The 26,825-nt window shown below is 39.3% G+C and overlaps 2 protein-coding genes across 2 annotated transcripts in view; one reads left to right on the top strand and one right to left on the bottom strand.

Moving 5' to 3' along the window:
- ORC6 (origin recognition complex subunit 6) overlaps positions 1 to 2,583 on the bottom strand; it is a 10,023-nt gene extending 7,440 nt beyond the window's left edge. The window contains exon 1 of the mRNA XM_019471372.1: positions 2,573 to 2,583. Within this exon, the coding sequence (XP_019326917.1) occupies positions 2,573 to 2,583 (11 nt within the window). The remainder of the gene's footprint in view (positions 1 to 2,572) is intronic.
- A 4,094-nt stretch (positions 2,584 to 6,677) lies between these two features.
- VPS35 (VPS35, retromer complex component) lies at positions 6,678 to 26,781 on the top strand. Its single transcript, XM_009276701.2, has 16 exons — positions 6,678 to 6,773; positions 8,641 to 8,737; positions 9,525 to 9,648; positions 11,119 to 11,301; positions 11,621 to 11,834; positions 12,615 to 12,698; positions 13,182 to 13,291; positions 16,416 to 16,512; positions 16,603 to 16,751; positions 17,275 to 17,482; positions 18,015 to 18,170; positions 21,019 to 21,141; positions 22,106 to 22,285; positions 23,473 to 23,712; positions 24,423 to 24,566; positions 25,885 to 26,781. The coding sequence occupies exons 1-16, from the start codon at positions 6,759 to 6,761 to the stop codon at positions 26,062 to 26,064; spliced, it is 2,304 nt and encodes a 767-aa protein (XP_009274976.1). The 5' UTR covers positions 6,678 to 6,758; the 3' UTR covers positions 26,065 to 26,781.
- The last annotated feature ends 44 nt before the right edge of the window (positions 26,782 to 26,825 follow it).

Here is a 26,825-nt window from a genome sequence, read left to right as displayed (position 1 = left end):
GGGTCAGCGCAAGTCACTGCTTTACTGGGTTCAACCGAGTTTGCTTGCAGGGGAGGTAGGTGTTTTTATTGGGGAACTGCTGCTGCGCTTGCGGTCAGAGTTTAAGTGTATTTTAGTGTGCTGCTCCTGTCATAAACACCAGGTTATGTCACTTCGAGTGCTGTGCATACGTGCTCTCGTTGTCCACATTGCAGTCTGCTGTTCAGTTATTCCTGACCCTCCAGGACTGCTGTTTCAGAGTTTCCTAGTGAACCTCCTTTCTCTTCCTGCAGAAAAGGCAGTTTTGCACTGGTGGGCCCAGCTCGATAGAGCTGTTTTGGAACACGTGTTGGTGTTTATGAGAGAGGCAAACCTGAAACTTCAGCGCAGAAATAACTCTTAGTGAGAAATGCTTTTCAATTTTCAATAAAAACAAGGGGATAATCAAGTTTCCTAGTAAAACTGAAAAGTCTACCTGTTTTAGTGTGTCTTCTGTGGTATTTAATATTCAATAAAATTTTAAGCAGCAGTTGCTATAGCCATTACAGTGGAGTATAAACACTATTAACACTATCTAGACAGTGATGCAAAAACGAACTGAGTGCTTTATAAAGCAGGGATTGCACAGTTCCTAGGCTTTTGGGACAGACTTTGTTTTTAAAGTTATGTATGTTGGTATATAAGCTTAATACTACTTCCTCTAGAGGGGGGGGGGGGGGGGGAGGGGGCAAAACCTGTAATGTTACTTGAAAGTTGAATGGAAAATACTTGATTGGGTGATGAGAAATGCTAAATCTACGTAGATAGCAGTCTCTGTCCCCCACATAAATACTTTGTGGTAGTCACTAATTCAACAATGACACAACTTTCCTCTGCCTGTCACTTCCATGGGAACCGATATTAGGTGATTCAGAAAAAATAAACTTACAGGTGTTAAACATGGGATAATCCCCTCTACCAAATTAGGCTCCACTGTCATTTCCTATGACCAAGCTTGGTTTAAACCTTGAAGCTGAATGTTGAAGTACCTTTAACAAGACTGATTTTAAGAGGACTCTCACTGTTCTTGATCATCCCCTGAATAAAAAGTCCAGCCCCTTAATTCTTGTTAATGTCTTGTGGCTTCCTGTGGCAGTAAGTACCAGTTTAAACATGTGAAAAATGTTTTCTTCTCTCTGGTTCATCTTTGAGCTCCTATACTGTGAGATATAATAGAAGTTCTGGAGTTGCCTTCAGTATTGCAGAGTAATGCTTCCTATATGGTGCAAAATGCTTATGCATTTTTTGTTAATTCCAAGCAGCTCAATGACTTTTGCAGCAATGCATTGTGTGCACCCAGGCTTCATCTGTAGGCTAGCAGTTGTCTCGATCCACTTCTGTAGCTAACCCATCTTCTGTCTTGGGTAGCGTTCATTTTAAATGTCTCAGTGGTGAATGATTGGTAGGTAGTCTTAATAAAATCCAACTAGGAAGAGGCAGAAAAACCTTGGGTAGATCTCATTCATTGTGGTACTAAAGACAAGCACGTGAGCAAACAGAAGGAAAAATCATGTCTGGAATAGGCTGTAAGCACACCAGTTATCTAAAGAAAAGTACTTAATCATTTGGAGATTAGAAGAAACTGCACTTTACAATGGAACAGAAGTATAAATGGAACACTTATACTCTGCATCCAGCTTAAGATACCTTTATCACCAGAATGCAAGCTATTTGGTAGGCTCCACAAGCTTGTCTTGAATTCTGCTGTATTTCAATACTACATAATTCTTTCTCTCGAGTACTGCAATTTACCAAATTTTTAAGTGGAATGAGCATCTTAACTAGTCAACACATTTACCCAAAATAATAACCATCTCCAGAGTGCAGCTAAGTCTCCAGGATGAAACTAAGTATGAGTCTTATGAGGTTTCCCCATGGAGATGAGTGTTGGAAAATAAGTAAATCATACACAATAGGTGTAATGTTCACTTTGTATGTTCAAGGATAGTTGCTATTATGAGGATAGGTGTGTTCCAGAACAATGTTTGCTGCTGTGGTAATACACTTTTCTGATTGTTATCTACAGGATAACTTGTATTACCCACTCTGATCAGCCAAGCAGTAGAATTCTTCCAAGCTAGTTCGGGGTTTAAGAAAATTCTTGTTTTCCAAGGCAACTTAGTTCACTAGCCTTTATTTAAAAAAACAAAGAAACAAAACCTGAAACAAAGAAAGAGAAAAACACACCAAAAAACCCACACCAAAAGCCAGCTTTCCTCACCACCCTGCCGAATTCAGATGCTGTGTGTTGTGACTTCCATAACTTGCATGTGGTAACGTATGATAGTCCTTTTTTCAAAGCTAGAAAAAGGCTATGGTCTCTTGTACAGAAACTGATAGTGCAGCTGAAAGAGGCAGTTCTCTGTCCCTTCTCCACTGCTCACTTGCTTCCTTGTGGCTTCAGAGGAAAAAAGGTTACGGAACCAGTAAAGCAGAAAACTCTGTTCACATCAACTCTCCTTTTTTTCTTCAACATTTGCAGCATATCTAATGGGGGTAAGGCTCAGGCATTTCTAAAGTCTAAATGGCTGCATAATTGCTATAAATTGCTTACCTTGTGTTCATGCAGGAGTTTATACCTTATTGTACGTGCTGTTGACAAGGCAGGACATTCTGTGCATTGATTACAGAGTACTGCTGTTTTTCTCCAGTGTCAAAGTATCTTCCACTTCAACAGCTTATGTCCAAGATTCTTTTTTGTAGATTGGCATAGGACTTCACAGTGCAGTTGCAATTTTTGATAAAATAACACTTGAAAATACCATCTTGTGTTACTAGGTTTCAAATTTGAAGTGGAAGATACAGAAAATTAACAGCTTTATTCCACATTGTATCTGACAGCAGAACTGGTTTCTGGTTTGGTGTGTGCCCTGCTAACTGTCATTGGTAGGCTTTTGCTGTATGTTCTCTTCAGTTGCTTTTTGCTACAACATCCTCAGACTTCAGGGATGTGTATCGGGATGTGTGTATCTTGATGGGATCTTGTGTATCACTTGATAACCAGGTTATGTGCAGAAATGCTCTACAGTTCTGAAGCTCAAAGTAGCTTGCTTTCTGAAGTAGAAAGAAAAGGGTAAGCTGATAAACATTCAGACTTTGAAAGCTGAAAAGTAAGAAAGAGTTGGAACTTGTTCAGTGGTGCTGCTGTTGAGATGTTTTCTCTTCATGTAGAAGTAAAGCTGCTACAAACACCACCTCAGACTGCTTTGATTGTATGCTTGTTACAGTCAGTGGTAGGTTATCTCACTGCCTGTGCAACTGTAAAATGCTGGATTGTCTTTGTTTAGACCAATCACCTTCTCAGTCTTCAAATGAGAACAGATATGACTGTAATTTTACTCTTAATCTTGAAGAGATATAGAAGAAAAAACTGAATATCTTTTGGTAACATGGAAATGCTTCTGTCAGTGAATTCAGTCATGTACTTATTACAGTCCTAATGTTGAATACAGTGTGCGGCCTTGCTGCTCAAATTTGGAGCAGAAATGGAAATACTGTCTGCATCAACAGAAGACATTGACAGAATTTGATGTAAAGCCGAGCCTAGTTCATTATAAATGGGAAAGCTAGCTCCGACAGAGCAAGGCTCTGAAATTCCATCATTTCCCCAACTGTTGCGAAAAGACAGTGGTTAAAGTTGCATAAGGAAGTGTATACCTTCAATTAGATATTTCCGATGAGACCGGTATTCGTATCATCTAAAGCGTAGTCAAACTCGTGGTAGCCATTACGCTTTAACCAGTGGTTTTCACACCAAAAGTAAGGAAACAGATGCATGTGCACTCTGCCAACCACTTCTTGGGGCGGCAGCAAATATCGAAAAGACAGTGGTTAAAGTTGCATAAGGAAGTGTATACCTTCAATTAGATATTTCCGATGAGACCGGTATTCGTATCATCTAAAGCGTAGTCAAACTCGTGGTAGCCATTACGCTTTAACCAGTGGTTTTCACACCAAAAGTAAGGAAACAGATGCATGTGCACTCTGCCAACCACTTCTTGGGGCAGTAGCAAATATGTTTCAATAAATGCTTTAACTTGGTGTTGCTGTCAAAGGCCTTCTTTTCACACCCCTACTTGCAAAGTTTTATCTGGTTGTAGGGTGAACTAGGTGAACGGTAAACTATTAATCAGCTGGGCTAGTCTTCTAGCTTATTTGATGCTTTACAGCCTAAACAGCCCTCCCAGCACTACATGGCCCCATGAACACTGGGGTTGGAAGAGCAGGACTGGTAGCTGTGTAAGCTTAATGCCCATTAGAAGGGGGCTTAGGAAGTTGTTGTTAGTGTTAATGTTACTCCACTGTTTCTAGCTGTGCTTTAATATAGAGATATCTGGTGTGGTTAGAGCATATGGCATTCAGCTCAGTAGCTGTGTATCTTCTCTAAATCACTAATATGGGTTCAGGGGACTGTAGGGTGTGACAAATGTGCTGGCACAGACATAATTCAGCAAGTCTGTTACACAATGTTTTGATATTGATTGTTGCACGCTAGTCCCAGCACTGTCATTTTCTGTTCCTTGAAAGTCTGATCTGTCATGGAATAAATAAAGCTTAGCAATTACAGCAATGTTCTGTTGGCAGAACGTACTTGCTTCACAGCTGAACATTTTCTAGAGTTTATAGCTATTGAATTGCCTGGGAAATAGGGTTGTCTAGCCATGGATACCACTTCTGCCTTACGCTTAAATTGTTTTTTGGAAGACCTGCACTTTATGTGATTAATTATAGAGAAAGCTTTGTAAGAGGTGCAGTTACTCTAATTAGAAGAGGTAGTTTTTCTGTTGACAAAATAAACTTGTTAATTATTGTGCATGGTTTGAATATTACTGAGGCACACTGATTCATAGAAGTGTTGGTTGGAAGGAACCTTTATTTCATATAACCTCCTGCTTGAAGCAGGACTGTCACCAATGTTAGATCAGATCAGCCTTGGTTTTGTCTAGCTGGGTGATTGAAAACCTTCAAGGACAGAGATTCACTGCTTATTTGGGCATGATCAAGGCAAGAACAGTATTGCATGGCGCTGTCTGTTTTCTGTGTGTGGAAAAAGATAGTGGGGAGAACAAGGGGGAGATACTGCCTGAGACTCTTGTTAGGGAGATTCCAATTGCAGAACAAGAACCTAATTAAATATGGGAGAAAACAGGGGTGTGCCAAGGCTGCAATGCTCTATAACCACTAAGTTGCTGTTAAACTAAAACCTCTCTATTTTAATGAAGACCTCAATTTTAATCTGTCCTCAAAAGACACTTCTAAAAGTTGCTGTTAAACTAAAACCTCTCTATTTTAATGAAGACCTCAATTTTAATCTGTCCACAAAAGACACGGGGACTCCAAGCATGGGGTGTGTGGGAGGAGTTGGTACTAAAGATACCGTTTTTAAGAACGTTAGGATGATGTAATTCATGGTCTGCTCGCTTGTTGCTGAGATTTAGTTAAAAAGAGACCAGGAACCTTCTGAACACAGTGGATGAAGGGAACAAATATAAATAGTTGAGAAATTACTGAAGCTGCAGACTTGGAGAACATGCTGTGCGAATCACTGTGTACATGGTATTTGTCAAGACTGGAGAAGATGTAACTGGGACACAACATCAGTGCTTTTATCTCTGTCAATATTTCAGAGGGGCCATCTGAAAACAAACTGCAAGATTAGGAGAGGCTGGGAGGCTCTAATGAGATATTGAAGACTGGGCCTAAACAATAGGTGGGTGGTGGGTGTTTCCTTTTAAGGTGTTAGGAGGAAGGCTGGTTGCAGGTGGGGAGAGCATTAGGGGTTCTGATCTAAGTAAATTTGGGCATCTTGGAGGATAACTTAAAGATGCTCATAGAAACTGATCTCATCAATCTGAGGGCAGGGAGCAGCTGCAGTAGAAGAAGGCCTATTATAGCTGGGTTGGGCAGAAATCTAAGGCTGTAAGCAATGGATTTAATCAATATTATAAGAAAATGCAGTATGATCCTTGGAAGGGCGAAAGATGTTGAAAGTTTAAGTTGAAAGCCTGGAATGTGCCTCTTTGAGAGGTAAGAAGAGGAGGGTCACTGGGACAAGTAGGGGACAGGAAGAGTTGTTGCTTCTCTTCAGTTTTCTATTGCCTTCTGCAAGTCGCTTCTACCTTCCGGAAAGCACTAACGTACTTTTATCCTTTGCTTATCTGAAACTTGTCCTTAGAGTTGTGTGGCTCAGGTAGCAGTTAATTGAGAACTTGTGAGTACAGGAAGGCATCTGTACAGTTGCAGCGTGTGTGGTCTGGGCATTGCTTTGAAGCTCTGTGGAAAGAAGTAACAATGCTTCCTCTCAGCATAGTGGTATCTTTGCATTCTCTTGAAGCTTTTTCTTGCCAGATACTTGCACTGGATTCTTGACCTCTACATGTTAGAAGGGAAAAGTTGACCCTGTGCTGTCCCCGTGGCTTTGCACTCCAAGAAGCAATGGTGCTCACAGGCTACCCATAACCTATCTCTTCCCTGCCCTCAGGTTTTTGCAGAGTATTGGGAACTTTCTCCCTTATATATCACAGCTATTTCTGACAACTCTTGAGTGGTCACACTGCAGTGTCACTTGCACTGTGTTCTAAACTACAGGAACCCAGTTTGAATCAAGTCATAAACAGCTTCATAAAAATAATTGAGTTCTGTGTTTTTTCTTCCAGCCAACAACACAGCAGTCTCCTCAGGACGAACAGGAAAAACTCCTGGATGAAGCCATTCAGGCTGTGAAGGTGCAGTCTTTCCAGATGAAGAGATGCTTGGTAAGAATGTGGCTTTAAAATGCAATGAAGCTTCTTGTCTGCTAGGAGTAAAACAGTAAATCAATACTAATCTCTAGTGCTGTGCGGAAAATTTGCCCTTTATGCATCTTTCTGGCAGAGGCTTTGCAAATAAATGAGGCAGCTACTCAATGGGAGTGAGCCTTGAGTATTCTTTGAATGTGTCTTCCTGATTTTGGTCCGGTATTTGACAAGACAAATAGTAAAGATGCACCTTTATAATTTATATGCTTGCATTTAAGTAAACCTAAATAAACTGAGAATAAGCCTGCCATTTGACATCAGAAGGTTATTGCTCAAATTAATTTTATATGGAACTATATGATGAGAAACTATTCTTGTTTAAGTTCAACATAATGTTGTTTTTTCCTTGTAGTCTTTTCTTGGCATGAACCACAGACTGTGAGGCTAATAATGAATTACCTGCTGCATAGGATAAATTTTGTAGTGATTAATTGTAGACTGATGCATTAATTCTTCTGTGACTGGAAAACACCATTGGCTAGGACTGTACTGAGATCTTTATCTTGAAATTGTAGCCAATGCAGGCAGATGATGTCATCATGCGTAGCTTTCTTGGGTTTGAGAAGCCTATTTTTATTTGGAGAAACTGCTTAAAGTTGCAGTGAAAACTTAAATATTCTCATATATTTTCATGTGGTTAGCCAAGCTAACTTTGTTTGCAGCCAAATGACAGTAGCAAGAAAGGTAACACCTCTTCCAGTTTTACATTCTGCGGAATGCTTTTGAAATCTTTGAAGTAGCTGCAGCTGAGCTTTTCGCTGCTGTCTGTGACTGAGTGACAATATACTAAGTGGGTCACACCAGCAATTCCTTCCATCCTCTCCCAAAACTTAATGCTGCTTCTTATAATGGGTTGAACAAGTATGTATAGGTGGTAGATTAGAAGTTTGTCTTGTATCCTTTGATGCCAGGTGACATCATAAGTGTAAGTTATATGCAGCCTAATAAACTGTGGCTTTCCGTAAGGTGTCATTCTTGAGTGAGAAGTAGGGGAAGAGGAATCTAATTCTAACAGTGGTATGCTGGCAGTGCATATCCTCTGTCTGCTAGAGGTGTCTTCATGAGCAAAACAGCAGACCAGATGTGGGGGGGAGGAATCTGTTCTATTTTACTTGCTGGATAGAATCTGTGTGGTGGGTGGAGATTTCTGCATAAACAAAATTTTCTTAGTTTTTCGTACTGTTAGTATTACAACTTATTACTGTAGCTCTGTCTTCAGATATGTCTTCTTACCACCTTGTGGTTTAACCCGGCAGACAGCTAAACACCACACAGCTGTTCGCTCACTCCCCGCCCCTACTGGAATGGGGGACAGAATCAGAAAAAAAAAAAAAAAGTAAAATTGGCCAACTCCCCCCAGTTTATGTACTGAGCATGATGTCGTATGGTATGGAGTATCCCTTTGCCCAGTTTGGGTCAGCTGTCCTGGCTGTGCCCCCTCCCAGCTTCTCGCTGGCAGGGCATGAGAAGCTGAAAAGTCCTTGACTAGTGTAAGCACTACTTAGCAGCAACTAAAACATCATTGTGTTATCAAGATTATTCTCACCCTAAAATTAAAACACAGCACTATACCAGCTACTAGGAAGAAAATTAACTCTGTCCCAGCCAAAACCAGGACACACCTTTAGGTATAATGTTCCACTTAATTAGGATGGGCAACGTAGTACAAGCTAGATACTAAATAAGTTGATTTAATTAGAATTATCGCTTTCCTGATGTTTACTTAGTCTGAGTGCTTTTTTAAAAAGCTAAAAGTGTAGCTTTTGAAAATACTGCAGTTGCCTAGTATTATTTCTTACAGACTATTCTCTCTCTTCCTCTAAAGGACAAAAACAAGCTCATGGATGCTCTGAAACATGCTTCCAACATGCTTGGTGAGCTGCGGACTTCTATGTTGTCTCCAAAGAGCTATTATGAGCTCTGTATCCTTTGAAGAGGAAACGAATAGTTGAAATGCTGAATTTGGAATAAAATGTTCATCTGCTTTTTTTGGTACAACGGCATCTCGTCAGTCTCAGATATTTACTAGCACTTTTCTACTTAGTATTTAGTTATCTGGATATATTGTAGAAGAATATACACTTATTTGCTCACTGTGTAAGTTAATCTTTTCCCTTTGGTATAAAGCAGGTCTTTAATGTCTTTCACGTCTTCCTTTGGGAGGTTTCAGGAGTCTAGTTCTATAGAAATACCAGCTGTGCAAAACAACTCTGCTTGCAGTATACTACCCCAAAATCTGTAAAACCAACTTATTTTTTGCCCTTCGTTATTATCTTAGCTTCTAACTATGTCAGAGCCTCGATGTATTTACTTGTGCATACTGTGGTATCTGAAGAAGGGGAGCCTTTTAATGAGATTTGGGAATAGAATGTGAATATATTCAAATACTACTTTCTCCATGTGTGGATGATATTCTTCTATGACGCATAGTATGCCTTTACTTTACAGACTCTGTTCAATCACATTCATTTGCTTGTTATTTTGATTTAGGTTTTTTTTTCCCTTTTCTAATATGCTAAAAATGACAATTGAAGGCTTGGGGTTAATTTTGCGCATTTATCCCAATAGTGATTATTGTTTCAGAAGTACTACCTACTTGGGCATGATTGTATTTGATACAGCATCTTTCCTCCTTGGTGTGAATGAGCAAATTACTATGTAAATCTGTTGTAGACATTCTAACTTAAAATCCTTAACTATGAGAAAAAGATATGGCAATTTCTGATGAGCTACACTACTTGGAAGTCTACCTGACCGATGAATTCGCCAAAGGAAGGAAAGTGGCAGACCTTTATGAGCTAGTACAGTACGCTGGAAATATTATTCCAAGACTGTAAGTGTGTATATGTTAGTGTTTGTGTTTTTTTTTAAACTGGTGAATAACTGGTCAGACTCTGGGTTCAGATAATGGTTGACTCTGCATTCTTGCTTGACAGCAAGAATTCAGTTTGCAATGGTGAATAGTATTTCTGCATATCTTGAGTGGATTGCTATGAGACTTCTGAGATTTAGGCCAAGAGTGCAGCTGCAGAAAGTCAGTTCCTCCTGCCAATGTGTTGGTTTTGCACGTGACCAAGATGGAAGCACTTAGATCTTGGAATAAAGTTGGCTTTTGGGTAAAGAGCTGGTCAGTGGAAAGTTAATTATTACCACATTCTGATCAGTGAGATTGACTAAATGTTTGTTAACTCTTTCTGTTATCTGTTAATGAACTTGTACCTGAGGATCTAGGTCTTAGATGCTCACACACAGTAGATGCTTCATAACCATCTGTGTCTTTGGAGAGTAAGAAGTGTGGGAAGGAAGCTGAAAATTTCTGTAACTTAATTCTTAAAAGCTTTGTGTTTCTGAGTGTGTTTTTGGCTATGTGTTAGCATGCTAGAGATGATACTGGGAGGCTTATCTTTAAATATGTGAACGTTGGGCTGGAGTAGATCTTCTTGATATTCAGACTTAGGACTCAGATTTTGCTTGGTACTGCAGTTTTTAATTCCTGACCTTATGTTCATGCCAGGAAGAGGCTTTGGAGACGCCAGGCTGCATTCTCATGCAGTTTCTGGAGTTTGGCTAATGACTACCACAATGTCTTTACCCCTGTGCATAATCATTTGGGTTGTCTTCCTGCCTGCTTGATGTAGACTCTAGTTCTCCCTGATGAACACTTCTGGTGCTTTCACGGACGTTCGGTGTACATCCATGCATGAGGCAGAGAAGCGTGCAGAGAGGGTTGAGGCCTCTAAACAGAATACATGAAGGTTCTGAGCATTATATTTTTTTCTCTTAAGCTGAAGGGGAGTCCAAGTATACTGGAGCACCAGTCCTTTGCATCTTGCGTGTTCCTTCTACCTGTTGCTTAATATAGAGATGCTGAAGGAATATATACAGGCCCAGGGATTTCCAAAGAGTGTAACACCTATCCTGCTAGACTACGGTGTGAAAGAGGCTTAACTGCTTCACCGTAATAGATTACTTACCTATATGTGCCAGAGCTGTTTTCTAGCTTAGTGGGGTGCTGGAAGTATAGACAAGCTAGTCTGAGAGCATTCAGAACTTTATGCATGCTAAGCATTTACACATTCAATGTATAAAGTATTGTAATGTGGCTGTTCAGACTTGCTGTGCTCTGTAGCAGAGGAGAATAGGATTTGAAAGCTGACTAAACATCAGAATTTATGGGACCTAGATGATACTTTATTGCTTTCTGTGCTTTGGTAATACTGCCAGGATGAAAGAAAGGAACTGTTGCCTTTAAGTGTGATATTGTTACTTTACAATTTATTGTTTGATTCTGTGCCTTTTGCAGGTATCTCCTGATAACAGTAGGTGTTGTCTATGTCAAATCATTTCCACAGTCCAGGAAAGATATTTTGAAAGACCTGGTGGAGATGTGCCGTGGAGTACAGCATCCTCTTAGAGGCCTCTTTCTTAGAAACTATCTCCTGCAGTGTACCAGGAATATCTTACCAGATGAAGGCGAGCAAGCAGAGTAAGAAAGATGGGCTATAACTTTAAAAAAATTATTGTTTTTAACAGAACATATTTAAATTTTCTGTATGAATTTCTTCAGGTTTGAGAAGTAGATATGTTAGAACTCCATAGACTTGGCAGGTGTTTTGTCTGTTTAGAATTCCCTTCCAGAACTAAGGTTTCTCAAGTGAGGATATGAACCTTTCTTATGAACCCAGATATCCCAGCACACACTTCCTCACCCTCCTACCTTCTTAAAAATTGGATGTTCACCAGTGGATGGAAGGGTGAATACCTCTGACAAGCTTTTCCTGTTCCTAACCTGTTCTCAATTGCAGTGAAGAAACTACTGGAGACATCAGTGATTCGATGGATTTTGTGCTGCTGAACTTTGCTGAGATGAACAAACTTTGGGTGCGAATGCAACACCAGGGCCATAGCCGGGACAGAGAGAAAAGGGAGCGAGAAAGGCAGGAGCTGAGAATCCTAGTAGGAACAAACCTGGTTCGCCTCAGTCAGTTAGAAGGTGTTAACGTGGAGCGATATAAGCAGGTGGGATGTCTGTCCATCCTTTCTGACTTCTGTTACTTTTTCCAAATGAAACCAGTTTGGACTTTCAGATGAGCAGCTTGAAGTGCTACAGCTATGCTGAAAGTTCAGTAATCCTGGTGCTTCTCGAACTCTTCACCTGAGGAAAAGTTCTGAATGCTGATGAAGCTGTATAATGTGTTGTGAGGCTAAGGACATGACTCATGCGTTTTTTCCTATAAGCTTGTCTAATGTTGACAAGAAATTTTAAAACTTTCCTTACTGATTCCCATCTTACTTACAGAAAAATGAGTTGGTTTAAGGGATGTACATATACAGCGTTCTGTGATAGACTTTACAAGTTAAATGAAGCTATGCTTCCCAGAGCATTCAAGAGAACTGTTATTTGCTTGACTATCATTTCATGCAATGTATTATTTAGAAGTCTGTCCCTTGTAAGTTCTACCATATAGCTGCTGAAAACTATTTTGAGCGGTATTGCTGAGACCCTGAGTAGTGGTATGTGCCAGCAAAGCTAGTAGCACTGACTTACTAAATCAAAGCTTGCAGGTTGTATAATGTGTGAAAGGGACAGATGTCTGAGACCAGTAGATTTTTTTTTTCTCTGAAGGATGGAACTGCTGAAAACTGGGATTCTTTATCAGAAAGCCTTTATGTAAAGAATAAGCTGAGAAATGTTAGAAATACTGCTCTGCTTGGATTAAATGCATATGTGTGAATACGAACTTAGAAAGTAATTGTAAAATCACTGCAAGACTCTTTTTTTTTTTTTTCCAATTCCAGATTGTTCTGCCTGGAATATTGGAGCAAGTTGTAAACTGTAGAGATGCTTTAGCTCAGGAGTACCTCATGGAGTGCATCATACAGGTGAGCTGCTTAAATTCATTTGCAGTGATGGGACACAGGGACACTTACTCCTATACTTTTAGTCAGATTTGGGCTACTTTCACCTCTTCCTCGTGAACTGGAAAACTTCATCACTGGGACTCTTACATAGTGGCTTGTCCCATATTTTTTTGTCAGATGGGCAGAGTGGAGATGAATCCATTCTGTGCTCCTTCTGTTGCAGAAGCTTGTAAGCATCTGAGCAGCAGTGCCTGCAGTATGAATTGTAATAAATAAGTGGGCCCTCACGTTACCCATTTGTCTTGCATCTCTTGCTTCATGCATTTACCCAGTCAAGGTCAGCTTGGGGAACCCTAAAGCATTTGTAGGCCAGACTATTTACTATGTGGCTATCTACTTTAGAATTACTCTGTTGCATTTTACTGCTGTGTAACAATGGGCAAATTCAGTTTTGCCCATTCATGACTATTTGCCAAATTCATGACTATTGATCTAAAACTTCAGGTTTTTCCAGATGAATTTCATCTCCAAACCCTGAACCCATTTCTCAGAGCCTGTGCTGAGCTGCACCAAAATGTGAATGTGAAAAATATAATCATTGCTTTAATTGACAGGTGAGTGACCAAGGGGGTGGAAACTGGCTCAAAATTTAGTTTGTGTTTGTGTACAAGCAGATGATAATTCTTCTAGCATTTGAAAGCTTTCAATTTTTGATATCACTGAACTTCACTGTTTCCATGTCTTTCTATCAGCTGTAATTAAGGCTGTGAAGAATATTATTTCTATAGCTTCTGCTCTCTGGACTTTGCTTTTACAGCTTCCAATAAAACGTGCCTTAAGGACTGATTAAAACTTGTAAATGTGTAAACAGATTAAACCAGGAAACAACCCATGTAGTATCGACCAATGTCATGTTTCTGAACTAAAGTGGCAGCAGTGTTCTGCTTTGACAGCCATATGAGTCATAGGTACCTCTTGAAAACTTGAAGATCCTAATGGCTAAATCATATATCAAGGATACTTTACCTTGCAATTTTGATCAGAGAACATAACGTATGCCTCTTCAGGAAAGAGCTAGTAGGAGATGGAACTACCTTCTTAATTCTTAGTTTACCACTAGCTTCCTGCCTGTTCTCCCAAAAGTGTGTTGCTCCTGTGGAGGTACTGCTTAAAACTGCTTGCACTGAATTCAAATAAGGGGGAGAAATCAGAACTGAAATTTTGATTTGTATCCTGAAAGGAAACAACACAGATTATCAGTGTGTACCTGTACTTTCTTACTGCAGAAAAGTGCACTTACATGGCTTTCTGAAGCCTCAAAAAAGCCTTGTCCTTGCATTTGCACACAAACATATGTACCTTTGTATATCTGGTCCATGTACCAATGTACGGACTTCAGTTACCATATGGCTCTTGAGTCCCACTGGCATTCAGCAATGAGTAAGGTGGTTGTGGCTCTGTTTCTTTATCTTCTCTAATGCCTGGAGATGGAGCATGTATATAATTCATGACTGGTATAACTTAGGATCTTGAATTTTTTACTTAACAAATCTGTAGTTTGTTTTCTCCAGGTTACATCAGATCTATTTGTTCAGGACTTTGGTCTTACTGGAGTATCTTTCAGTATTTGTGCATGTGGCAGAGAAGCAGCTCTGCCTTCATTCAGAGATGTTCACAGAATTCATTGGTTTCCTACACTTTGCCGCGGCTGAGATTTTTCATAATTTTGTTAGCTTTAAAAAAAACCAAGCCACAAAATCCACAAAAACCCAAGATCCCAAGCATTGCCTATAACAATCTAATTTCTGAGACTGTTTATCTTGAGACTACTTTCAACAGACGTCGCAGGATCTTTTGCTAGCTTCTCACATTAATGTGTAGCAATGTAATTCTTGCAAGAAGGCTTTCCTCATGTAGCTTTTGCTGTGATGTCTGCTTAGAGGACTTAAACAGCTTTGGTATTACCTCCACAGTAAGTTTTCTATTCTTACTGTTACAAACAACAGTAAGCAACTAACTAGCAGTGAATCTGCTGCCCTCCTAGACTTACCGCTACTGTGTTTTGTTGAGCCACTAATAGCATCTTCCAGAGCCTTCTCATTTGGCTATAGGACAAAGGTAGAAAGGTGGCCGTGTGATGATTGTCGTCTTTGTAGTATGGCAACTTGTGCTTTTGACTGTAATGTTACTGCAAGTGTTGGAGGATATGAGTGGATCTTTTCTTGGAATCCATGCATGTAGGGAAAATGTCGCTCTTGTGTTTGGATTGGAGTTGTTAGGAGCAATTGTTATGTGTTTCAGTATTGCATAGTTAAGATATGAATCTGCCCCGTACAGGTAGTGCCTGTTGGCATTTCTCATCTTTATTTCAGCTGGCATGGGATAGTTGAAACTGAACATCAGTGATTGCTGAGGAAGCTTGTGAAGCTTTAGTCCCTATTGCCATGGGGCTTTCCTATTAAAGGAATCTTTCTGCAAATAGTCTTGCTGCTTTGGGATTTTTCTTGCCTTACTAAACCATTCATAGCTTTTAATTATGCTGCCATCTGCCTGCAACTTGATCATACTTTGTAGCATGCTGGCCTTACCCTCTGAGCTGTTGCCAAGAAAAGCTGCCTTGTCCCTTTGAGAAAAGGCAGTGATTGTTCCTGGCTTTAGAAAGTCTGTTTGTTACCACCTTAATGAAATATAAGAGTAGTTCAATGTCTAATTTTCCTGGCAGTGAAGTTTTTTGGCACCTCAACCTTTTCGTACCTGCCTTTTTGTTTCAGACCCAAAGTTCATTCAGAATCAAAGTTTAGAAACCCTGTAAGAAATAACTTAAAAAGATTTAATTGGGTGCCTTTTCCTAAATATTTTTGTAGGTCTTTCTCTAATTCAGAATAGAATAATCCCTTAATGATTAGAAAGCAAAGACAGCAATGCTGAGCTTCTTAAGCTGCAGCTTTGGTAAGGTGCTAGCCTTCCTATAGTGATTCTTCTTATCCTGTATCTGATTTCTGCAGAAATGGTGGTTGGCATGACTTTCTCCTGTTACAGATAGAGAGCTCTACAACATCTTTTGGATGCTTGCTGGATAGCAATCTCTTGCTTTGTTTTTTTCCGAAAAAAGTACTGTGCTGCACTTCAAATTTACTTGTATTTTGCTCTTTGCAAACAGTGGAAGTCCCCAACATGTTGGTCTGTCTTTGGAGACAAAGCATAGTTAAGTCAGCATATTTCTTCTGTTTTTTTTTTTTCTTGTGGAGCTGTTTTGCAAAGTCCCCAACATGTTGGTCTGTCTTTGGAGACAAAGCATAGTTAAGTCAGCATATTTCTTCTGTTTTTTTTTTTTCTTGTGGAGACTGTTTTGCAGAGAATGCTGCTGGATGTCTAACTTCAGTAATATCACTGAATGGATGCAGAATATTTGCTCTTCCATCAGCCTACTCTATACCTCTTTTTCTGCTGGAAAGAACAGAACACTTGCTGCTAGCTGAAGAACACGGGTTATGAAACATCCTTCTTGCTCTTTCTTCATCTTGCCATCTCTGTCAGCACTCTTTTCCAGGACTGATATTTACCAGGCTCAGTTGCTCTCTTAAGGCTTCTGACTTCCTTCAATTTCCTTTTTGCTTGTAATAGAGCTTGCACATATACCTAAAGGACTTGCTTTTTCTGCCAGTATCTTGTTCTGGCCTGTATCTGAGGAGCAGAAAAACTATGCTGACCAAGCTGCTTTCCTTTATCTGTAACCAGGTTAGCTTTATTTGCACATCGTGAAGATGGACCTGGTATCCCAGCAGATATCAAACTGTTTGACATCTTTTCACAGCAGGTTGCTACTGTTATACAGGTATGCTGGGTATTCTTGCATGCAGTTTTGGGGTTTTTTTTGCAAAGTTATGTGCTTTTTTAATCAACTCAGTGCTGTCTTAAATTTCAGTCTCGCCAGGACATGCCCTCAGAGGATGTGGTATCTTTGCAAGTTTCTCTCATTAACTTGGCTATGAAATGCTACCCAGACCGTGTTGACTATGTTGATAAGGTGTTGGAGACAACCGTGGAAATATTCAATAAACTTAATCTGGAACAGTAAGTAAATATCTCTTGCGTTCTTTCTGGAGTGGCAATTAATACTCTAAAGTCTTGACTTCTTACATTTCACCACATTTGGCAAGATAGTAGAGAGATGTGCTTTGGATGTGTAAGATTACTGCTTTTGGGCCAAGCTATAGAGGATCATGATAAACTACTGACTAACCAGGACTTGCTCATCTGTGCATAAATCCTACTGCGCAGCTGTATAGCTACACAATGTGTATGCCAAGCTGTGTGTAGTCGTTATTCATCCCTTACAGAACTCTAGAGTTCTCCTCTTGCTGAATTTGCAGCCACAGTCTCTGCCTCTGCTATCGGCAACTTAAAATGTGCAGTTTCCACCGTACATCCTAAAGAGCAAGATATGACTTGTTTTGATACTTTATTTCCATTGTTCCTAGCAGCAAGTTACTTAGACATTGTGGTATACATCAGAATTGGTATTGAGGCAGACTTTAAATCTGCCTACATGTGTGAACTATTGATTAATTGTTTTTTTGCATATATTTTCTTTTAGTATTGCAACAAGCAGTGCTGTTTCAAAGGAGCTGACTAGACTTTTGAAAATCCCTGTTGATACTTACAACAATATCCTGACAGTTCTGAAACTAAAACATTTTCACCCACTCTTTGAATACTTTGATTACGAGTCCAGGAAGAGCATGAGTTGTTACGTGCTTAGCAATGTATTGGATTATAACACAGAAATTGTGTCCCAAGAACAGGTATGACATAAGTTACCTTGAAATTCTAGGTATTTAAACTACTGTTTGAAGACTTGAAAACACATACTAAGTGACTTCATGCAGGGCATGCTTTGTTTCCTAGCCTTTATGCCCCTGCATGCCCCAGCCTCCCCATCTTAGTAGCACAGGCTTTAGCCCACTTGATGATTCTTCCACCCATGTTCTTAAATATATTGTCTTTGTACATCTTACCTAACCTAATCCTAGAGACTATTTTTGTTAGCTTTGAACAAAGACCCTGAATCCCCTTAAAACTAGGCCTATTACCTAAAGAAGGCTGGATAGTACTTTTGGAATCTGAGTTTCCTCTGTACTGCTGTGCTGTCCCACTTGTGCTAAGAGGGACCCTTCTTCAGGGACTAAGGCAACTATGTCCTAAAGCATCACCGGCTAATACACTTTCCTAGTGCTTTGTCAGTGCTATGAATAGCTGTAAAGATGTTCCCAGTTGCTGTCAACTTATGCTTATAGACTACTCCGGTTTAAACAGAGCTTATATTGCCTTTAACAGGTTGATGCTATCATGAATTTGGTATCCACGCTGATCCAGGATCAACCGGATCAGCCTGCTGAAGATCCTGACCCTGAGGACTTTGCTGATGAGCAGAGTCTTGTGGGAAGATTTATTCATCTTTTGCGTTCAGATGACCCTGACCAACAGTATCTGGTATGGCGGTTGGTGCTTCTGAATGCTTGTGCTCTCTGAACTGTCAGTTCTTGCATTATTCACTACACAAGAATTTACCGTAGCTGGGAACTGGGGCATCGCACTCTGACATTACAAATGCAGTAGAAAACATTATGTATGACACTTTAATGGTAGCATGAAATGTTGTTTATTTGGAAAAAGCAGGCAAGGACTTAAAAGCATTTGTGGATTTAAACTTTTTGTCCCATGAGGTGGCAGTTTGGATGCAACTACATTAGTTTTGTGGTAACTCTTAATTAACATTCTGAACAACTTCATATAACCATCTATCTAAAAAGCAGCAAGCGAAATTTGGAGCATTGTGCCATTTGCATTCTCTTGGTATCAAAATATACAACAAAGCTCAGAAAATACAGGTAATATGTTTGGCCTCAGGGATTTTAACTGGTGGAAGTATATAGTCTTCATATAGCATATAGTATACTGCTGCTTAGTGGTTTCAAATGTTTTTCCTCTCTGCTTGGTCCATTCTTAATAGCAGATTTTATATGGCCTTGAAACTTACGCATTATGTTACTTGTAACAGTTTGAGTTGATCCATCAAAGCTTTATGTAGCTCTCTGATGTTAATCTGCTATTTCTGGCTTTAGTTTATTTCAAGTTTAAATGATCTCCCTATATTGAGAAGTGTCTGTTGGGGCAGATGGATGAGGATATTCTGTCTAGGCAAAAGCCATTGGAGAAGCTGGCAGAAGATGTGCTGAGTTGGATGCTGTTACAGGTTGCAGCAGCTAGAGTTAGCTCTAGTCAGAGCTCAGGCCTGAGTAGAGACTGCTGTGAAGTTAGTGTGCCTGAAATACAATTGGCTGACTCTGTGTTGAGGTTGCAGCAACATCATACTGTATAAATAGTGAGAATAGACCAATGTAATCCAGTAGAAGCTATGCATAACATTACTGGCATTCATTTAGCTTGGGTTTAAAATATTGTATAAAAATTTCTTGCTTGAAATGTAGAGCTCTGCTACAACTTCTGTAATGGGGAGAAGCATAGCTTTAAGGCCTGTACAAAGATTGCAGATAGTTGTGTTTCAGGACCTGCTCTTCATTGACTGCATTATTTCTGAATATTGCTGGAGTAAGGCAGGAAGGTCAACCAGGTCCTCATTCATTTCAAGAACTATATGGGTTGATTACAGCTAGCAAGTACCATATTCATATAGGAAAAGCCAAGTTAACTACTCTTTTTTGTTAACAGAGAACAAAGCTTCCCTCAAAGGGATGCTGGCACTAAGGGAGTTGTTGTATTTTTACCCCAAGAGACTTTGCATAGCTAGAGATGTTGAAGCTGGTTTTGCAAAGCTTCTGAACGTCAGGCTGTCTTCTTTTTCATCTAGCAATGCGTAGCTTTAATCAGATTGACCACCTTTAAATGCCATCATAGGAGTTGTCAAATTACCTTTTGGACAGAATTCTGTAAGCTACTTAACACTTTTTAGTAAAAATGCTTAATAGCTTCTTGATGAGCATCATGAATGCGTGTATCAAATTTTCCTACATTACAGGAACAGTAGGAAAAAATCTGAGACTATGGGATTTTCACAGCTCTTTCACAGTATCTCACTTTAAATTATGCATTCTGTATGGATGAGATCTGAAATGCAAATTCAAACACCTTAGTGCATTACAAGCCAAAGTGGCTAATAGAGTGTATAATGGGTGGCGACAGATTTCATTTACATGAATTCCAGATGTAATCTAAAAATGTATGTAGGGTTGGACACTGAGCTTCGCTTTTAGTGCTTGTTTCAAAGTGGTAATGGGACTGCTATGACCAGAAAGCAAGGTAGTACCTGGCTGTAGTAACTAGATGTCTTTGTTCTGACACTTAAACAAAAAACCCTCACTTTTTAACTCTGATCTCTAGTAGAAATTTTCTGAAATTTGGTTTCAGAAGTTTTAGTGTAAAATATGGCATGTCTGAGTTTTGTCCCCTTTGAAAGGGAGTCAGGTTATTACAAACAAGTAATGTAATGTTTAGCTTGCTTGGAACAGATTGATTAATTTCTCCTCTGATACCTCTTGCTGTTCCTGACAATTCTGGTTATGAGAATACGTGACTGTATCAATAGATAGAAATAATCCCAAAATAAGGGGAAGGGGAGAAGCTAACAGTACAAACAAGTAGAGCTCCTTAGTCCCTCTCCACAGGTTTAGAACAAGGGTGATAGGCAGAAAAGTATCCCGTTCATGTTGTGTGTGCAGCTTGTGCTCAAAACTGAGAAAGGCAATAAAAGAAGCTGTCATTAATGAGCATAATGAAAAACTAAAACCAGGGAAAAATGGCAAAAGTTGCAGGTGTGGCTACCAGAATGTAGCACTAAAGTCTTTCTCTCGGAGTATGAGAAGCCTTATTGACTTATGTGTTTAGTTTCCTGAAACTTGGTTTCTTTCTTTTACTTTCTTACAGTCTACTGTAAGAAAGATTAGTCCTTTTTGTAGCTTCCATTGAGTTGAGGACAGAATGTGTCAGATGTCATTATTAAATGCAAGCTCAGGCAACTTCCATCTCTCTGCACAATCCAAAATATATCTGCAGTTAATATAGTACAGCAAGTGTTGCCTAACACTTATTAAGCAGCTGTAGGAAAAGTTTGGGCAGATACCACATAAAAAGCTACAGAGACTGCACAAATTGAATTCCAGTAAAGCAACTTTTATGTAGTCCCCCCGAAATACTGTGATTTATCTGATGCTAACACCATGTCTTTCTGATACTCTTATTCCATAGAGTGCAGATTAAGTTATAGACGCAAATAACACACCTCTTTCAAGAATTCTCTAAGCTTAGAGTGCTTCTGTTCTAGATCCTAAACACTGCCCGGAAACACTTTGGTGCAGGTGGGAACCAACGTATTCGTTTTACACTGCCACCATTGGTTTTTGCTGCATACCAGCTTGCTTTTCGCTACAAAGAGAACTCCAAAGTGGTAAGTTGACCTCTAGGTAACTCTTGTATACTTGCTTCTTTTTGGCTTCCTTAAAAAGGCATTTTGTCTGGCTACTGTATGCTAAGACTTGATACAGAAAGCTAGTAGGTTTTTTTTTTGCTAGAGGCAGATTTTTACTTGAGGTGTGAATGCTTTCTAATTTAAGGAGGATTTTTATCAATTCATACTAAATTACCTCAGCACTTGAGGAATGGTGAAGCAGAAGTTGGCTAGTTGTGTTTATTCACAAAGGTGACTGATTATGTGTTTTTACATGGAGACCAGAGAACTAGACACACTGCAAGTGATGGCATGAAACTGATTTAAATCTGGATATTGAAATTCACCAACTTCTAAATCTGTAGCTACACTATTTTAATGTTTCTAAAAGCAAGTGCTTCTTTTTGGCTAACTTATACAGTAGTTGCAAAAGTGCACACTAAACCAATCATTGATCCATTTTGGCCCTTTAATGCTTTCTGACAGATAGTTAGCTTAAATATGTATTTTCCCTTATTGTGTGGGATATATTGTGGGGAAATAGGTTAAAATGCTGTTTGTTAAAACATTCGTCAAAATGAATGTTTTAAAATTCTCTTCCACTTCTGATTGATGCTCCAGACTGAATAGAATTTTTCTCCACTTAACTGAGCAAAAGCCTAATTAACTATATTTTCAGCAGAGCTGTGGTAACTGCAATTCAGTGTAGACTTCTGAGGAAGGTTTCTATGAGCTGGTAGGAAAAATGGGTGTGAACTTTTTGTAAATGGAAGAAATACTTTGTGAAGACCCACTGCAGTCAACACAGTACTGCTAGGGCACTCACTACTACTTCAGTAAATAAGTGCCTGGAGTGGCATGCAGAAGACAACAGATGGGAGCACTTAACGGATCTTATTATAATTTAGATTCTCTTCTGATAGCAATAGTCTTGTTCAAGCTTTGACTTGTTTCACTTCTCTAGGATGACAAATGGGAAAAGAAGTGCCAGAAGATCTTCTCATTTGCTCATCAGACCATCAGTGCTCTGATCAAAGCAGAACTGGCAGAGCTGCCTCTCCGTCTCTTCCTACAAGGAGCACTGGCTGCAGGAGAGATTGGCTTTGAGAATCATGAAACTGTGGCCTATGAATTCATGTCCCAGGTGAGTGTCCAACTATTACAGTCACTGTCCTGTGCTACCTTAAATTTGGCCTGGTTAGGTTTCCTGAATGTTGAACCATCCAGTGTGATTAAAACATCTGAAATGATTGACAGCTAATGCTACTAGGTAGAAACACCTCATCTTCATTCTTGCTTCCCAGGCTGCTGTGGAATTAAGCTCCATTGCTACTGATTTGAATACTCAGTCTGACAGCATGTGGTATGTTGCAATGCTGCCTCCTACTCACATAGTTGGTTCACTGGAGGAGTGTAGCTTTCTCAACATAAAACGATCCTTCAGTGCTTCTAAGACTGTCTCCCAGCTCCTGTTATTTAACTGGTATTGCCCTAACCACAAGCACTCTTTGGAAGTTCTCTAAAATCTGCAGTGTTCACAACTGACATGCTGGGTTCTGCTAATTAAAATCCTTGTATCGAAACCTATTATAAACTACTCTGAAAATTCACTTAAACCTGTTACTTGGTCTTAAGTCTTATTGCAAAAACCTTCCCATCCTCCCCATCAGATAAAGAACTAATGTATTTAATGTTATCCATGTTGCAAGCTTTGTCCTAATCTTTCTTCTAATACTGCTACTAATGCACGTTCCTAAACTGATAACCTCAGCCTTTCCTCACTGTCTTGTATCAGTTGCCATTGTAGCACACTTCTGAAGATGAGAGCAGCATGACAATTATGTACCTTCTATTAGAGAGATGGTTCAAGATTTTTAGTCTGGTGTGTTCTCTCAAAGCTCTTCATCCATGTAGCAGCAGTGCAAACGCTCTTCTTACTACTGTCGTCACTGACCTACCACTCAACTTCTGCTCTGTTTTGTGTGTTTCAAAGAACCAAGCCGTCTTTAGGGACTATTTCTGCTACTGAAGTTCCATATTTGAACAGATGCTTGAAATGAGGAAAAACTCAATCTTCAGAGTATATGTGGGATCACATTTGTTTACTATGGCCACTTAAGTAAGAAGTATTTCTTGCAAGACTTATTTCCAGTCTGTGGATTTAGCTTGATTTTGACACTCTCAATGAAAGATCTTTTTTTCTGCCTGAAGCTTTTAACAAATGTAAAACTGGACACTTTCCTGCCATGTCACTATAGCAAGTGTGATTTGGTTTTTTTTCTGATGTGTTCTAAAGCAGTGATTGAGAGTCTTGCTTTCTCCCTTGACTAGGCCTTCTCTCTCTATGAAGATGAAATTAGTGATTCAAAAGCACAGCTGGCTGCAATCACCTTGATAATTGGGACATTTGAGAGGATGAAGTGCTTCAGTGAGGAGAACCATGAGCCTTTGAGGACTCAGTGTGCGCTGGCAGCCTCTAAGCTCCTTAAGAAGCCAGACCAATGCCGGGCTGTGAGCACTTGTGCCCATCTGTTTTGGTCTGGCCGAAATACTGACAAGAATGGAGAGGAGGTAAGAATAAAGCAACAGCAGTGTAACACATCCTACCTTAGTAACATAGTTCTGCCTTTCTTCTGAAGGCACTTACTTCTAAAGTAGCTACATCGCTTAGTGATACAGATTTCATGGGAATGTATTCTAATATATGAAGTTTTTAAATCTCACTGCAGCGTAAGCTGCATAAATACAAAAATGGAGAAAACTCAAATTTAAGGGTGGAAGTACCATGCAAGCTTTTGAGTGTCAATGAGTTTAAGACTGGCTGTAAAAGTACAGTCTGCGTTTTGCATGTGTTTATTATAGTAGCTGTGTTTGCACGTGAACTACTAAACTTCCAAATCAAAGATACAAGTTGTTGAACTTAAAGGTAAAAAAAAATTGTGTTCTTCAGGGCTTGTCACATAAGCTGTTGTAATTATAAAGAGCAGTGTCTGAAATCTGTTTCTCAAAGCATGCATTGGTGTACATATTACAAAATTGAGTTCATTGATCTCATAATTGAAGGCTTTCAACAACTATTCATGTTATTGCCTGATTTAGCAAAACTTAAAATTGGTCACTGTCAGGCAAGGTAAGCTTTCAATGACTGCTATTTCTGCACAGTTGTGTAGTTTTGTGTTTCTGTGGTAGACCACCAGGAAATGCCATATATGTGCCAAGGGAAGAGATACTGGAGCTCCCTAAGGTTCTTTTATTTCTTGTAATTGTTTTTTTCCTTCTAGCTTCATGGAGGAAAAAGAGTGATGGAATGCCTAAAGAAGGCTCTGAAGATAGCAAATCAGTGCATGGACCCTTCTCTGCAAGTCCAACTTTTCATAGAAATTCTGAATAGATATATCTATTTTTATGAAAAGGAAAATGAGGCGGTGAGTGGAAATGCATTCTCTGTATTGCATCTTTTTTAAAGAGCATTTCTTTAAGCTCATCATTCATACTTATACCCCAAATAATGTCTCCTCAACTTGCTCTGTCGTCTCTCCTGAGAGGCACAAGTTATGGTAATAACAATAGAGTAGTCAATTCTTGATATGCTAGTAAAATTGTGGATAAAACTTCATTCTTCTTACGTGGGGGAAAACACCAAACATTTGCAGTTTAGTTATGAACTAAAATATTGTGAGACTTGGATACCTGAAATATTTATTAGATCAAAACTTACTAGGACTTAGAATCTTACTACTTTCTCATCTAACTTTGGAGGTACCTAACTTAATATGTACATAAGGGAAAGAAAATTCTTACAGCTGTTCAAGGTCACTGCTGAGTGCACCACAAATGGTTGGTGTAAACTTTAATTTCAAGAAATACATACATCACCTCATGTACCAGCTTAAATTCTGCATCTGAAATCTGAGATAGTTACCTCATACACTTTCTGTTAGCAGATAACTAGTAAACTTACCTGGTTTGAAAAAGCTGCTTGGTCAAGTAGAGATCAACATCCTGTCTGATGTCATCATTTGATCAAGAGCAGATGTTAATGAATACCCTGTAGTTCTGAGGGAATGTCTAAAGAGATTTTAGGGATTTGCTGACTTTCCAGCAACTGAACTGGCTTCCCGCTATAGTAGTGCTCTAGTATAGGAGATGCTGTATCTGATGGAGATGAAAATAAGACTTTTAATTTCAAAGCACTTGGCAGATGTAAAAATAGTCTCTGGATACAGTGGTGGTCTGCAGTGCATTTTGTGCTGTGGTGTTCTGTGTAGTGCTGGACTTAACACCATAGGCAGCCGTATTTTGCTAGGTAATGACTTGGTCACCAAGAATAACTTTAAATCTGATATTACCATGCTGACTGACTTCTACAAGAAACAGATTATGTTAGAGTGATTATGTGCTTTATTTGTTTAAAGCTTTTAAAATTTGTATTGAATAAACTGGAGAGAAATGCTGTGGTAAAAGTTACAAAGCTATCAGGTTAATGGCTTAAGAAGTTCTTCACATTTGCTGGGATGGGGGGAATTTCCACAAAACTCTGAAATCAGAATGGTCCTATGAGGAGCAAGAGAAGGCAGCCTCCAACAGTTTGTCTGCGTGCAGTCTTATCAATACTTATCAATCTTATCAATGAAGAACTGTCCAAAAACCAATAGTTTAGAGACAAGTCTGTTAAAACTAATGTCTGTACACTTATACACAGGTCTGGTTGATGACTTCTGTCCTGTTTACGTTCTCCTGTAGGTGACAATTCAGGTTTTGAATCAGCTTATACAGAAGATAAGAGAAGATCTCCCAAACCTTGAGTCTACTGAAGAAACAGAACAAATTAACAAACACTTTCACAACACACTGGAGCACTTGCGTCTGAGGAGGGAATCACCAGAATCTGAGGGGCCAATTTATGAAGGTCTTGTTCTTTAGGAAGATACACACTGTACTTACTTCTTTTCATTTACATACCATATGTTTTTTTAAGATAGATTCATAGGTTGTGCCTTTCGGAAACATCAAGTTAACATTTATGTGTTCAGTCTGGCACTTCAAACACTTGTGTTGAATGCTCTAACAAATTTGAAAGGTTGGACCAGCAACTACAGGTTTCATCAGTTAGCATGGCTGAAACTGTCTTTGAAATCCATGTGACATGGTAGGGCTCTTCCGGTTCTGACTTCTCTTCTGTCTGTTCACTGTTGCTTCTGTAGCACTAGAGTTCTAAACTGGCAGTGGCTGTCATCTGAAACTGTGTCTGATCCTTACAGAGCATCAGATTTTTGGGATTATTGTATGTCAGATTCTGCTTGTGCTTTTCTTTTAATGCAAGTTAAGACTAAGTGTAATATTTTTCCCTGAAAACTAGAATATATTAATGCATGTTTGGAGAGTTTTAAAGTGCCATGTTCAAAAACAGAAGTTCTATTTTGCATATTAAGGCTCTGTGACATTCAGTGAGGGCCAGTACTGTGCACAGGGCATATTTATCAAGATAATTTTGTTCCAAATAGTATAAAAAAAATAGAGAAATTGCAATCTATAGATATGTATAACCTTCATTACTGTAAATTTAGGGGAAAATGCATTACACGAGTTTATTCAGCATCATGATTTTGCACCAGTGAAACAATAAAGTTGCTATTAACATCCGTTGTTTCATGTCTCTTCAGAGCCCACTGTTGAACCCAATG

This window comes from Aptenodytes forsteri, unplaced genomic scaffold (assembly GCF_000699145.1).
Source record: "Aptenodytes forsteri isolate BGI_AS27 unplaced genomic scaffold, ASM69914v1 Scaffold33, whole genome shotgun sequence".
Classification (NCBI taxonomy): Eukaryota; Metazoa; Chordata; class Aves; order Sphenisciformes; family Spheniscidae; genus Aptenodytes; species Aptenodytes forsteri.
The sequence above is the reverse complement of the archived record's forward strand: the minus strand, read 5'-3'. Positions and strand labels throughout refer to the sequence as shown.